The sequence below is a fragment of the Panthera onca genome, chromosome C2, assembly GCF_046562875.1.
Source record: "Panthera onca isolate mPanOnc1 chromosome C2, mPanOnc1 haplotype 2, whole genome shotgun sequence".
Classification (NCBI taxonomy): domain Eukaryota; kingdom Metazoa; phylum Chordata; class Mammalia; order Carnivora; family Felidae; genus Panthera; species Panthera onca.
In genome coordinates this window covers 113,084,149-113,098,132 of record NC_138347.1, presented here as the reverse complement: position 1 = coordinate 113,098,132, position 13,984 = coordinate 113,084,149, and the positions used below count along the sequence as shown (strand labels likewise).

The 13,984-nt window shown below is 37.8% G+C and overlaps 2 protein-coding genes across 21 annotated transcripts in view; one reads left to right on the top strand and one right to left on the bottom strand.

Moving 5' to 3' along the window:
* Nucleotides 1–13,984, top strand: part of MED12L (mediator complex subunit 12L) — a 333,571-nt gene that overhangs the window by 247,526 nt on the left and 72,061 nt on the right. For all 15 annotated transcript variants that reach the window (XM_060638969.3, XM_060638970.3, XM_060638955.3 and 12 more), the window contains 3 exons: nucleotides 7,226–7,373; nucleotides 11,664–11,782; nucleotides 12,827–12,970. In XM_060638969.3, coding sequence (XP_060494952.1) covers nucleotides 7,226–7,373; nucleotides 11,664–11,782; nucleotides 12,827–12,970 — 411 coding nt within the window. The remainder of the gene's footprint in view (nucleotides 1–7,225; nucleotides 7,374–11,663; nucleotides 11,783–12,826; nucleotides 12,971–13,984) is intronic.
* P2RY12 (purinergic receptor P2Y12) overlaps nucleotides 1–13,984 on the bottom strand; it is a 46,076-nt gene that overhangs the window by 5,852 nt on the left and 26,240 nt on the right. Inside the window, exon 1 of one of the 6 annotated variants that reach the window (XM_060638981.3) lies at nucleotides 6,975–7,227. The exons of the other annotated variants lie outside the window; for them this stretch is intronic. The gene's annotated coding sequence lies outside the window, so the exon portion shown is untranslated. Of the gene's footprint in view, nucleotides 1–6,974; nucleotides 7,228–13,984 lie in introns of those variants that run through there. 6 annotated transcript variants of the gene reach the window in all.

Here is a 13,984-nt window from a genome sequence, read left to right as displayed (position 1 = left end):
TCAACAAATTAATATGCCATACTAAAGAAACACTAATTCAGGATACTGATATCTTACTACATTATGAAGAATTTATATTTCCAAATTCCTGGAAGGCTATGAATAGTGATTTGAGGGGTAAATCAAAAGGCCCCAGCTCTTGATCTAAATTAACTATCCTTTGATTGTAACTCACAACCACCTATCTGTAAATCTTCTCTGGTAATTTTCTCTTGATCTAAATTAACTATCCTTTGATTGTAACTCACAACCACCTATCTGTAAATCTTCTCTTGTAATTTTCTCATTAGGAATTGACTGCCAGTTACCCATGTAGATCACTTTCAAGTGAATCATCTCAGGTTATAAAAGTATACTGTTGGGGCGCCTGGGTGGCTCAGTCGGTTAAGCGGCCGACTTCAGCTCAGGTCATGATCTCACCGTCTGTGAGTTCGAGCCCAGTGTCGGGCTCTGTGCTGACAGCTCAGAGCCTGGAGCCTGTTTCAGATTCTGTGTCTCCCTCTCTCTGACCCTCCCCTGTTCATGCTCTGTCTCTCTCTGTCTCAAAAATAAATGTTAAAAAAAAAAGTATACTGTTGACCCATGAACAACATGCAAATTAGGGGTACAGCAGTCAAAAATTCACGTTAAAGCTTAAAAAAAATTTTAAGTTTTTGATTGATGTATAATTGACATATGCATATAAGTTTTGACTTCTCACAAACCTGACTAATAATAGCCCACTGTGGATGGAAGCCTAATCAATAATATAAACAGTTGATTAACAGCTATTTTGTATGTTATATGTATTATGTACTATATTACAGTAAAATTAGCTAGAGAAAAAAATGTTATAACAGACAGTCCACTTCTAGTACTCTACTATATTGATTGAAAAAAGTCTGCACATAGGGGCACCTGGGTCGCTCACTTGAGCGTCCCAACTCTTGATTTTGACTCAGGTTATGATCTCATGGTTTGTGAGTTTCAAGTCCCATGTCAGGCTCTGCTCTGATAGTGCAGAGCCTGCTTGGGATTCTATCTCTCTTTTTCTGCCCCTCTCCCCATCTCCCTCCGTCCTTCCCTCTCTTTCTGTCTCTAAATAAATGAATGAATGAATGAATGAATGATCTTAAAAGGAAAAAAGTCTGCATATAAGTGGGGCCCATGCAATTCAAACCTGTGTTTTTCGGGGGTCAGCTATATTATTGTACAGAGAAGTAGAACAAGTTGTACACTTGAGCCTGTCATTAATAAACAACAGTAAATGCAGTTTATAATTGTATGTATTCTCATTGGAAACAGGACTGATTTTGATTGATTTGGTTAATTTCTAAGATTGAGATGACTTCACAAAATGAATTTGTAACCCAGAATTTTTACATGTAAGTGGTTTAATTGGTTGGTTTATTTTGCCACATCTATTAAAGGTAGTCTGCTTCTCTGAAAATATTTGCTTCAGATGGATTACTCTGAACTTAGAGAGCCATGTCCTGAAACGGTAGGACCTGGTGTTCCTTGTGGAACCAGGTTAGGGCAAGAGAATGGAGATGTAATTGAGACATTTGATTAGGTCTTAGGATATTTTAGTTCTCACATTGCATGGTTTCAAAATGTGGTCATTTTGACATTAGTGAATGTTTTGAATGAACACATGCATTTTAAGGCACTGCTTACTCATAGAATTTAGTGGTTTTACCTGTTTGAGTATAAAAATTGAGGTCGTATATGAGACAAACTCCACAAGTAAAGATTCTTGGGTGTGGGGTATTTTGCAAAAGAAAATGTCATCTTGATCTAATGATCTGTCATCCCTGGCTTGATTGTTTTGCTTGAAAGCAGAGGACTAGTAAATATAGTCAAACGCACTGATGTTCATTTTATTGTGCCCCCAGGATGCATTGAGCCTCTTGCCCAGAGCTGTCATTTCAGCCATACCATGGGCCTTAAGCTAGTGTAGAACAAAAATTTCCTGTATAAATCTAATGAAAGGAGTCTCCTTTTTTTTTTGGATTTAAAGGAGTTCTTCCATTTCAGGTGGAGTAACAAATGAGAAGAAGCTGCTAATTTCTTATTCCTTTGACACAGCCTCTCCATGCATGTCTGCTCTCTTATTACACCTCTGCCCAAGGCTTATCCCTCATGTCACACTTATTTGGAAGGTCATTTATTCTAAACAGAGTAATGTGACATATTGAAAGATTCTGTGAAAAAATAATTTGAAGGCCTCTTTTAAGAGTTTTTCATTTTAATAGATAAGCAAAATCCTTATGTAAGTAACTCCATTTTTTTTTTAAATGGTAGTTTTTCTGCTTTTCTGGGATATGGGGTAGGGCGCTCTGTGCAATTTATTTCATGATGACTGCTGGGTTTACATTTGAATATTTAAACATACACAATTATAGAGTGTTGGAAGTATCAAATGCAATATCTTGTTTTATTAGGACCATCACATTTACTTCATCTGTTTTTCATGAGTGTTTGGAAGAAAAGGAAGTATATCTAGAGTGGGATTCTTTTTTACCTCCTTCTAAAAAGAACATTAATTTATTAATTTTAAAATTCTCCGATGATTGGGTCAGTATAGAAATACCAGGACATATGAATGAGGTAAAAGGAGAGTACACAGCTCTGATAATCACCTCTGTTATCCCATCTTATGAACACACATACACGCTTCCGCAACATGTCTAATCACTTAGGTTTTGACGATGACTTAGAGGAGACCTGACGTCAATTAACTCAAATTCTTACCAGTAAGGGTATTTAGCTCAAGATACCTATTTTAATTTCTTCAGTACTCCAAGCCTTCTAGGGCTTTTGGACATGTCTCCTCCAAGTTTGTTGCTCACTTAAGTCTTTCTGAGTGTCAGATATTGTCTGAAGAAAAAGAGAAATCGGTCCTGAGGATGAGATTTTCAGAATTTAGCTTATACGGGAGATGACCTGTTTAACCCAAGCACAGCAGCGGGCTAGCAGGAGACGGGTGGCCGGCCTTCCAGAGACACGACAGCTGATTCTTTTTTCTGCCCAGCAAGTTGTGACCTTCAGGGTATAAATAATGGAGTATGTATCTGATACAGATACCAACTATTCAACTTGACAGTTTTTTAATACCTAGTTGAAGGAACAGAGAACTCATTGGTGCTTTTGGAAATATTTGGCCCATTCTCTTAGGTTGACCTTGTTGTCATGTACTATAAATTGCTACTTGAAGACGTAGATTTTCTGTAAGTACAAAAATTTGATATAAACAAATCTTGTGGGCTAATGAAAAACAGTCACTTTTAAAATACCTTTGAAGACTAGTAAAAGCTATCATGATTTACCTGAAAATATTAATTATCAGACACAAATAGGGTCTTCAGGCCCCATATAGAGGCTAATGGTTCTTTTGCAGCTAAATGCATATTTGCCTTGATTTTTTAATTTCATCCCTTCACTCTAAACTCTTGACTTGGCTGCTTCTGGGCCACCTCCCTGAGCAAATCAGAGCCAGTAAACTGATGAAAGCTTTTTCAAGTTTCTTATTTCCTTATCTCCAAATTTCCCTATAGTTTTACCATTTTCTTCCCCTAAGTAGAAAGTTGTCCTGGGTTTTCTTTACAAGCTAATCCAAACAACAAGCCATTGTTTCCTATCTCCTGTATCAGCTATCTACCTTCCAATCTGGATTTCCTTCATGGAGATTCCTTTAATTGAAACATACCTTTGGAACAAGAGTTTGCCTTTGGTTTTCCTAATACACCTATTCCCCTCCACCTTTCAAGCTATTGTTCTTCCTGACCAACTACTAGTAAATGCAGGTTACTTGCCTCACCCTTACCATTTCACCATCTACTCTTACTACAATCCTGTTTCCGGCTTTCTGCCCCTACAGAGAAACTTCTCTTTTGAAGTTGATGTGTAGTTTGCTTTTGTTTTTGTTTTTTTTAAATAAGTCAGGGAGGCAACATTCATTGAGACTTCTTGCTGCATTTGACACTGTTGATGGCCCTCTTAATGTCCCCCCCCGACTTATGTGACCCCCACTTGTCCACTGATCTTGTTAATTATGGAGATTATGTGTGCATCATTTGATGGCTTATTTATCTCCTTCCTGTCTCTACTCTCTTAGTTGTCCCCTCCCCTCAAAGAGAACCTGGGGGTTTTGCGCCCCTCCCAGGGACATATTGCTCTTACCTCTAAGCTGTTACCTCTGTGTAGGTCCTCACGTCACACCACCTAGTCAACAGTTATAATATGTATCCACTGCCTCCAATTCCTCTCACCTACAGGTGAATTCATGAGCTCCCTGTCCTTATAAGCTGCTTCCCTCCCCCCATCCCAACAAATTTTATCTAGTGAGTCCATCTTGAAATCTAGTGAGATGCACATTCACTTAGATGCCTAATTCTTTCCCAATTTCCTTCAGTACTTTTGGTTTTGCTTCTTATTGTTTTTTATTCAGGCCACTGAGAGATAGTTTTCACACCCTATAGACTGGCTTTTTCTCTCTGCTTCTCATTTCTCCTCTTCAGTTCTATCAGCACTTAGCTATCAGGTTAGGTTTTCTACAGAACGTTTTTGTTCTTACTTTCATCCCTGCCCTATTCTTTGAGTCATGTGTTCTTTCATTAGTCCACTTATTTATTCATTGTTTAATGTATTCATCATAAATTAAGTGCCTACACAGTGCCACTGAGGGGAATATAGATGTGAATAAAACAGACCTGGAGTTCTCCCTCACAAAACTGACAGAGGAGCAGGGAAGACACACATTAAACAAATACCTCGAAAGTGAGTGAATTACACTGTGGCAAGTGCTCCAAAGGCCCTCTTCCCCTCCTTCCTCCTCCTGGGCCAAGGGCATTCACTAAGGTGACAGTGAGGGACCTAATGCTGTAATTGTGTACAGCACTTCCACACATGAGGGTCAAGCTATTGAGAGTTAAGTATTTTAGGTGGCAGGAGGAGCAAGAGCAAAGGAAGGAAGTATCCTGGTGCCTTGAGGAGATGTTGAGTAATACAGTTCGGTGTGGATCTGGGGCGCATGCAAGTGAGAAGTGGAAGTGTTGAAACCTGAATGGACAGCGATGGGCTCTCTGATATGCTGCTTTGCTAAGTGCTTTACATGCTTCATCTCAGTTATTCTTGCAAAAATCTTACAAGGAAGGTGGTGTTAGCCGATGTTTCAGGGGAAGCATCCGAGGCCCAGAAAGGCTCATTAGGACAGAAAGACTCAGGACCATGGAGTCCGCAAGTGCCACAACCTGAATACAGCCATAGCTCTCTCTTACCCTGAACTTGGGCTGTTATTGGTACAGTATGGAGCCATAGTATCTCTGTGCTGAGCACATGGGTCTTTCCAAGGTAACTTCTTTTACTATCACCATTTGGGCTTGAAGCTCTGCAAATGCTACTTTTATGACACTGAATCTGTGCTCATGGAGGACAGGGAGCATTCATCCTTGTATTTTCGCAGAGTCCCTACCATCTTGTCTTACCAAGGTAGGTAAGGTAGGTAGATCCTCCAAAAGCATTTGTTCAGTAACTTTGATGACATCTTTCCATCACCCATCACACAGAAGTTTACATTAGAACTGTTTGACAGGTGCCTTAACTAAATACATTTGTCAGGACACATGGCTGGCACTGCCTGAGTTTTGTACAGTGTTCTTAGTGCCTTCCCCCTGTTCCCTTTACAGGGCTCATATGTACACATCCCGTCAGACAAAAAAGAAATACAACAGCGGTACTCTGTAATGGCAACAAAAATTGGAAATTAATAAGCAGCTCAGGTCATGCCTCACTGCAGCCAAATGTAGGAATCACTCTCTATGTTGACTTTATCCCGTGATTAGGTCTGTCTTTTGAAACTTGAGAGGAAATTGGGATAGTCAGAATATTAATAACAGCAGTTTCTAGAAGAGACCTGCTCCTAGCTCTTTTTCTTTTTTAAGATGCAAATTTGAACACATAAAATGTTACTAATCCTGGACAGGGTAGCAAGATGGACTGGCAGGGTATACAGATGTATATTTCTGGTGGAGTATAACAAAAAGGGTATCGGTGGGGAGAAAAGGGGTGCCTTGAATGCAAGGGTGTGAGAAGGACAGTGATGGAAGGTGACAGCAGCTTAGAAAACGGGCTCTCGTTTCAAGAGTAAAATGTGACTTTGTGCAAAGTGCACATGTGAAGTACTTCAAATGAAGCATTGGGATTTTCCCAAGTCTCCAGGCTTCTGCTCTTTTTTTCAGCCATTAGCAACACATTACACTTGGTCTTCCCTAGAAGAAACTCTTTTCTCCTGCAAGCTCCTTAGAATTAGGTACTGTTAGGAAGGGTCCTTGCCCGTAACGGATGAACATATACAGAAAGATAAGAAAAGTGATTGTACCGAAGGATAGAAACTTACTAAGAAAATGGAAGAATATAGGATCTGAGAGAGAATTTAGAGAGAAAAATTCAAAACCAGTCCTAGGAGAGAATATACATACACCCTCTACTGTTTCACCTAAGCTAAGGAATGTGTGTGTGTGTGTGTGTGTGTGTGTGTGTGTGTGTGTGTGTGTGTTTGTTATGTTGTGATGACATAATTTCTTTTCCCTTGTGGGAAAAATAGTGCTTGAATTTACTGTGTCTGCGGCACAGGGGTGGGGAGGTATTCCCCTAGAGGAAGGTGGTACTGAACATGTTTGCGTTTGCAACTCTACCTCACACCTAACGAGACCTGGACTCTTTGTTGTTAGGTCATTTGGAAATAAATATACATACACCTCACCCAGTCATGTGGGAGGCCAACGGAACAGTTTTCCCAAAGTATTTGAGGATCATAGCAAGATCATTTTTTGAAATAGGAAATATTTAGTGATGCTTTATATAGAAAACCAAGCTTACTAAGAAGTAACATTTTCCTTAAGGAAAAAGTGTGACTAAATAGTATGTAATATGATGTGAAATTAATACCATGTTAAATTTTAAACAATGAAAAGTTTTCAAGAGTCAAAACTTACTCTGTAGGGTACGCCCACATCAAATGCTTCTATTAAGACTTCGGGTCAGTTGACACTTTTTTTTTTTACTTTAGCAAGTTCCAAACTGGAAAAACAAGGGTGTAGCCAGTGGAGGTTGAGGTGAATTGAAAGGTGGGCGGGATGCCACCGCCAGCCAGCACCGAGAGGCTGTGGTTAGTGCATTTCATGGATGGGAAATGCAGCCCCGCCCCTGCCAACAAGGGTTTCAAAATGCATTTTCTGTTTTTCAGGATGAATCTTCAAGTCATGAATGTAACCAGCGCACAATCCTGCTTTATGGAGTGGGCAAAGAGCGTGACGAAGCGAAGCATCAGCTGAAGAAGATTACCAAAGATATTTTGAAAATCCTAAATAAGAAGAGCACCACAGAGACAGGGGGTAAAGACCCTTAATGCCTTTGCTCCCATTGGGCTGTCTTTTGGCCTTCCTGTTAGCACAGGCTTTATCAGAGTCCTGGATGTCACTGTCACCAGAGTGTTTCCTCTCATGAATGACTGTCATCTTGAAATATGAATAAGCACATTGAAATTTTAAGGCCTTGGTTCCATTTGTAGTAAGCTTTATATTAATTTTAATTTTAATTTTCTGCCCCCACCCCGCCCTTTTTTTTTAAAAATCCTTCCCATATTTCCTATAGTAGACCTAAATGAAGTACTGAAGAATGAATTGGAAACCCTTAGTCTGGAAGAGTTCCATTTCTTCAGTTTTCTGCCATCCTGTTTTAGGCTTGTAGTTTGCTCTGAGTACTCACATTTGCACAGTAATTGAAAAGCATGACAGTGTAGTTGCTGATCTTTTCTTACATTAGAACGATACTTGGAATAGGTTGCTGCCTATAACAGCGAGCGATTTCAAGTTACACAGAAATTTGGTTCTTTGCTCGGTAATGCCTTCTTTCCTTGGAACAGCGTTTCCCCATGCTTTGGACATAGTTTTTTTTTTTACATGAAACTATGCCTTATATTATGTCACCACATTGCATAATTGGAATTCTGTAATTACCCACTTCACATTTGCCTAATTACTCTTTTCAAGGATTGTTTATTTTATCAGGCATTCATAAGATTTAAAATAAGATATCATTATATATACTTCACTGCCATTACTGGTGTTTATTTCTTTTACTTAAATAATCAAAGAAAAAAAGTGTTTGGGTTTTCCCTATTTATACAGCATTCTTCCTTCCACATGGCACAGACTCCTCTAGGAACCCTACGTTGTTGTTCAGTACAAAAGACACACATTTTTATGAACCTCTCTCTCCCCAGGACCTCTGGTCTTTAGATTTCAACCAGATGTTTTCCTAGAGCTTGTCCACACTAGATCTTTGCAAGAGAAAAGTACAGAGAACTAATACAAATAGTTCTCTGTCCTCTCTATCGGTAGAGGTGCACATGCAGAAGCAAGGTACAAAGGCAAGATGGTTTTCAGTGTGAATGTGGTAGTGCAGGTGTCTGATGTCTGTGGCAGTTGTCTTTAGAGCATAATGGGAGGGTTAACTTTCATGTGATTTACAGCGCTTCCCTGACCCCCCTCCCGTCCATTGCCCCTGAAGGACCTTGTACCACACTGGCTTCGTGAGGGAACAACCAAGAATTGTGGATGGGAAATGAAACCTTGTTGTTGTTGGCCTGTCATTATTGAGCTTGGTTTTAGAAAACAAACACCCACCCCCCCACCCCCACCCCCGAAACAAAGAACCTGATCTAAGAAAAACTGTTGATCAGTTGTTTTGCTGTTTCTTTTTGTTTGAGAAAAGAGGAAATGGATTGCATTTAGAAGGTTGAATTTAGAAGCCTGGTAACTAGCTAGCAAAGGGATTTGAAACTTCTTTTTGTGTACTTGGGAACTGGGTGGACACTGTCTTCTTTAGAAGGGTCAGTAATACATGTTTTATTAACACTAATTGTAGAGAGTCTTTCCAGCTTTTAGGGAATTTGGGGGTTTGGGAGGTTGAGAAGAATGGGAAAGGGGAGGAAACAATGCAGTGTCTTTTTCTGTTGAGCCTACTTCCTTCCTTCACAGTGAGTGTTTAATGCCCGACTACAGTCTGTCCTATCTTTGTACCAGTCTTTTAAATAGGCACTTCTCACTTTTGAACTCACAAAGAGAACATCTTTGTTGTTCCATGCTACTTTTTGAGTTATCAGTAATAGAACCACCACTGTGGAGTGGCATTTGCAGTGGGGATATTTGTCTTTTCCTCATTTTAGATAGAATTCCTCAGATATGTGTTAATTTGGGATGTAGTGAGCTGCCTTCTGAATAAATAGTCAAAGGTTAAGTCCCTCCTTAAAACCTACTATGCTTGCCAGAAGCTAGCTAGCTGTACTTCAGATTAATGGTAATTTGTCCATCATTTCAGCAAAGAAGAGAATTGGTAAAGCAGGAAAATACAGTTTGTGTTAGCGTCTATTGATTTGTGCCTATATAGTGGTTTCGTATTGTTTTGAGGAAATCATTAGAAGTGGTCTCAGATCAGCAGGCCTTATCTAGGAGTTTAAATGACACTTGCAGTTGAACATGGTCAATCTTCATTTTCTATTTACATTGGCTGGTCATCTTTGGTTGTCAGTGTTGTTTTGTTTTGTTTTGTTTTTGTTTTTTTAAGTACATTAATGAAGTTTACCATGAGAATAAAGACAAATGTCAGGATCATACACTTTTTTTTTTAAAGAAGACCAAAGTTAAGCAACATAAGAGCAATAACATATATTATAAAAGCAGATTAAATAAAGTAAATGAGGAAAATCTGTAAATTATGACTGAATTGTTATTCATGTAAATATCATTAAAATAGTCTATTGAGAACTACCACTAATTTCTTAAATGTTTCTTTGAAAGTGAATGTAAATTGCCAAGAATCAATTGTATATTCTTTATATGAGGTTTTAAGAAGTTAGTTACCTGTAAGTAAATAGATCCTATTTAGCATAAACCACAATCACATGCACACACACACACATGCATGCACACACACACACAAGATGCATTTGTGAGTTCTCATGGTGGCAATACTACAGATGTGTTATTTTTGTTTATTTGTTTTGTTTCCAGGAAGGAGTGATTAAATATATTAACTTCACTTTTACAGTACATTATACCCAAAATCATTGATGTGAGTTTTCAGCCTTGGATCAATGATGTTAGTAAATGGAAAATTCAAAACTTGGATATTTTAAACATGCTTATTACATGTGAATAGCTATATTTAAGGCAAACCACCATAGTTAAATTGAGAATAGATATTGAAAAACAAGTAGGTTTAATGAACTTCTTGGTTCTTATTCTTTGTGTTAGATATGGTGTTTTGAACAAAAGTGGCACAGTCTCTTACCTTTTGTTACCACTCACCTTTTGATTCTATTTACTCTGGTATCAGGGTTTGTTAGCTTTAGGAAATAAAACACCCTGCTGTGTGTGTGTCTCTGTGTGTGTGTGTGTGTGTGTGTGTGTGTGTGTGTGTGTGTGTTTGCACATGTGCATGAAGCATCTAGACTATGCTTCCTTACATTTGAAAGAGGATCTCTTTTCTTTCAGTGTTATTTTCTAAAACCATTAGATTTACCTTTATCAACATCGTTTTGAGTTGAGTGAAATATTTGTGTCTTTAGTAGAAAAAAATCAGTAAAGTGGCCTTGGTGCTCTTAAAGTAAACTTTCCTAAATAAGATATGAGTCGTAGAGCTCCCTTCTTATGACCCCTGAGAATCGTAGTGTTGGAAACCATCTTAGGAAGCATATAATCTGATCTTTGTTTTTTTGTTTTCTTATTTTAGATTTGTCTTTATAAATTCATGTATTTAAAGATATTTAACACAGGACTTAATTCTTTTGGGTCTTATCCTTAGTACTGTTAATAAGAACTAGAGTCCCCTGGGATAAGAAGTGTTTATAATTTTTTTTTTTTAGTTTGGAAGTTTTTTAAAACTTCTTCATGCTAAATTGATAAATGTAGCACTTTAACATTATGTGGAGAGATTTAATTCTTTGCTACCCCTAACAATGTTAGAATGGTATAAATTTCCTTTTTTACATATTAAATTTTTGGGGATTAATATCCTGGTGAATGCCTTAAGAAGATGCCAGTGACATATCCTGTTCTGTCACTGTGACCATCGGTAATTTTTACCCCCTTTCATTGTTGCTGTCTTGATATTTTAAGAGTTAGAAATGTTTATAGAGGTATTTCCCATTAATAGCCAAAATATGGAAACTACTCACTAGAATTAAGAAATAAATGGTGGTATATCACACATTGGTATACTATACATGAATGAGAATTATTCCTTTTAGAACAAATTCCTTTTAGAACAAATTAAAGTTGCCTCAACAACATGGATCAAGCTCAGAAGCATATTGTTGCATGAAAGATGCTGGATGTAAAAAGTATCTCTCATGGTTCCAAACTGGACATTACTAATCCAAGCCTTTAGACTTTAGGATCTTGGTTTCCTGGGGCAGAGAGGACTAGAAGGAGACTGAGGGGTTTCCGGGGATCTGGTGTGTGATTTTGTGCTTTGAGTCTCAATTATGCGAGTGTTTTTACTTTGTAGATATTCATAGTTTGTGTGCCTCTTCATATATGTTATACTTCAATAGAAAGTATCCACTGAAAAAGTCAAGAGCTTCTATGAAATGAAAAGTAATGTATCTATTGTATGTTTAGTTGGAGATGAAGGACAAAAAACCAGGAAGAACAAACAGGAAGCATTTCCAACTCTGGAGACTGTATTCACAAAACTTCAGCTCCTTTCATATTTTGATCAGCATCAAGTGACATCTCAGGTAGCCATTTAAAACTGTGTATTGTGCATTTGGGGTTATTCATTTGCACTGCGTAACAATTTCTTTCATACAGTATATACTTTTGGCTTTGTTTGGTTTTATAAATATGTTTTTTAAAAAATATTATTTTTTTTTTATTATTATTTTTTTAACGTTTATTTATTTTTGAGACAGAGAGAGACAAAGCATGAACGGGGGAGGGTCACAGAGAGAGGGAGACACAGAATCTGAAACAGGCTCCAGGCTCTGAGCTGTCAGCACAGAGCCCGACGCGGGGCTCGAACCCACGGACCGTGAGATCATGACCTGAGCCGAAGTCGGACGCTTAACCGACCGAGCCACCCAGGCGCCCCAAAAAATATTTATTTTTGAGACAGATAGTACAAGCTGGGGGGAGTGCCAGAAAGAGGGGTGGGGCACAGAGGATCCAAAGAAGGCTCTGTGTTGCCAGCCAAGAGATCATGACCTGAGCCAAAGTCAGATGCTTAATGGGCTTAGCCACCCATGCTCCCCTATAAATATGCTTTTTAAACGTATTCGCAATCATCTCAAACTCTTAAGTAGTTCAGTTTTAAGTGTCAGGTTGCCCTTTTCGGAGAAATTTATTTTTTTCACAAATATTTTTACTTAATAATAACCAACACTATGTCAAATAATCCCTAATGCAATACTTAATACATTTTGGCCCTACATTGCTATTGATAAGGGAGAAATCTGTTAATGAGTGAAATAAAATACTACTTAGAAGAAACCAGATCTGTGTTGTTTTACAAATCCATTGATATTCAAATAAATGTTATCTGGAAATTAATTAGCATTTGTAGCAGTTTTACCATTAGGATAGTTAGGTCAAGATCTTAATGACAACTTGCCTTGTATCTTCAAAATACAGTTGGAAGGAAGTTGTTTGATTTTTATATGGTTTTGGTTTCTGTGGAAATATGTTTTAAATTTTAAGAGCAATATATAAATTCAAATTTCTTAAAAAATTAAAATAATTTTAAGTACTGCTTTTCTAATTATTTTCACATTTTTGTTGTCCAGATCTCCAATAATGTGCTGGAACAAATCACAAGCTTCGCTTCAGGAACATCATATCATCTCCCTTTGGCTCACCATATTCAACTCATCTTTGATCTTATGGAGCCAGCGCTGAACATCAATGGACTAATTGACTTCGCAATACAGGTGTCAGAGAGACCCTGCTTCTCTGATTTTTAGGAAAGCAAACCTGCTAGACATCGTACAACTTAAATTGAGCGGACCACTGTATTTTTGAATAATTGAGACCTTCTGAATCAACAGTATTCAACTAGCGTTTTAATGGCAGCTATGTCCATAATTTTCAATTAAATATATAATTGGGGCTAAAATATATAATAGTCATTTAAAAATGTGAAGGGTTTTGAGGATTGATTTTTGTCTTTTGCTTAAGAAATGGTAAAATTTACCATTTATTGTAGGGTATATTTTAGGTTAAGAACAAAAATAAAACCATATAATTTGATTTGTCACATTCCATTTTTTTTAAAGGGATTAACATTTGTTTTGTTTTTTTGTTTATTTCTTTTGAGAGAGAGAGAGAGAGAGAGAGGGAGGGAGGGAGGGAGGGAGGGAATCCCAAGTAGGCTCCTTGCTGACAGCTCAGAGCTGGACTTTGCACTCAATCTAGTGAACCTAAGATCATGACCTTGGCTGAAATCAAGAGTCAGATGCTTAACCGATGAGCCACCCAGGTGCTCGTGTCCCATTAGATTTCTTATACACATACTTGAGTTCATTTATTATGTTATTAGTGAGTAGAATTTAAACTTATTTTCTATTGCTTATTGGAGGTGTTAGTTTGTTGATAACAAAAAAATAATGATAAATAACATCTGTTTTCTTAAAAAGAAGGGAAAAGAGAAGAAAAAGTGGGAAGTAGGGAAATCATCTGGTCTAGAACTTGGGGCTTCCCTCAAGTTTTGGTAGATATTTCAATGTTGGATACTTCCTGACTGTATATACCATGATGTCTAGACAAAAGAAAAACTGTAGAATTTGGCAAGGGATTAAACATAAAAAAGTTTAATTCTAGGGGGCTTGTTTTCTCACACTGTAGTTATATGGCATATGGTCCAGGGACACGATAATGGGTGAGATAAGATGGTGTTAGCATAACTCAATATATTCATGGCTTGTGAAGATAAATGTTTTTCCTAT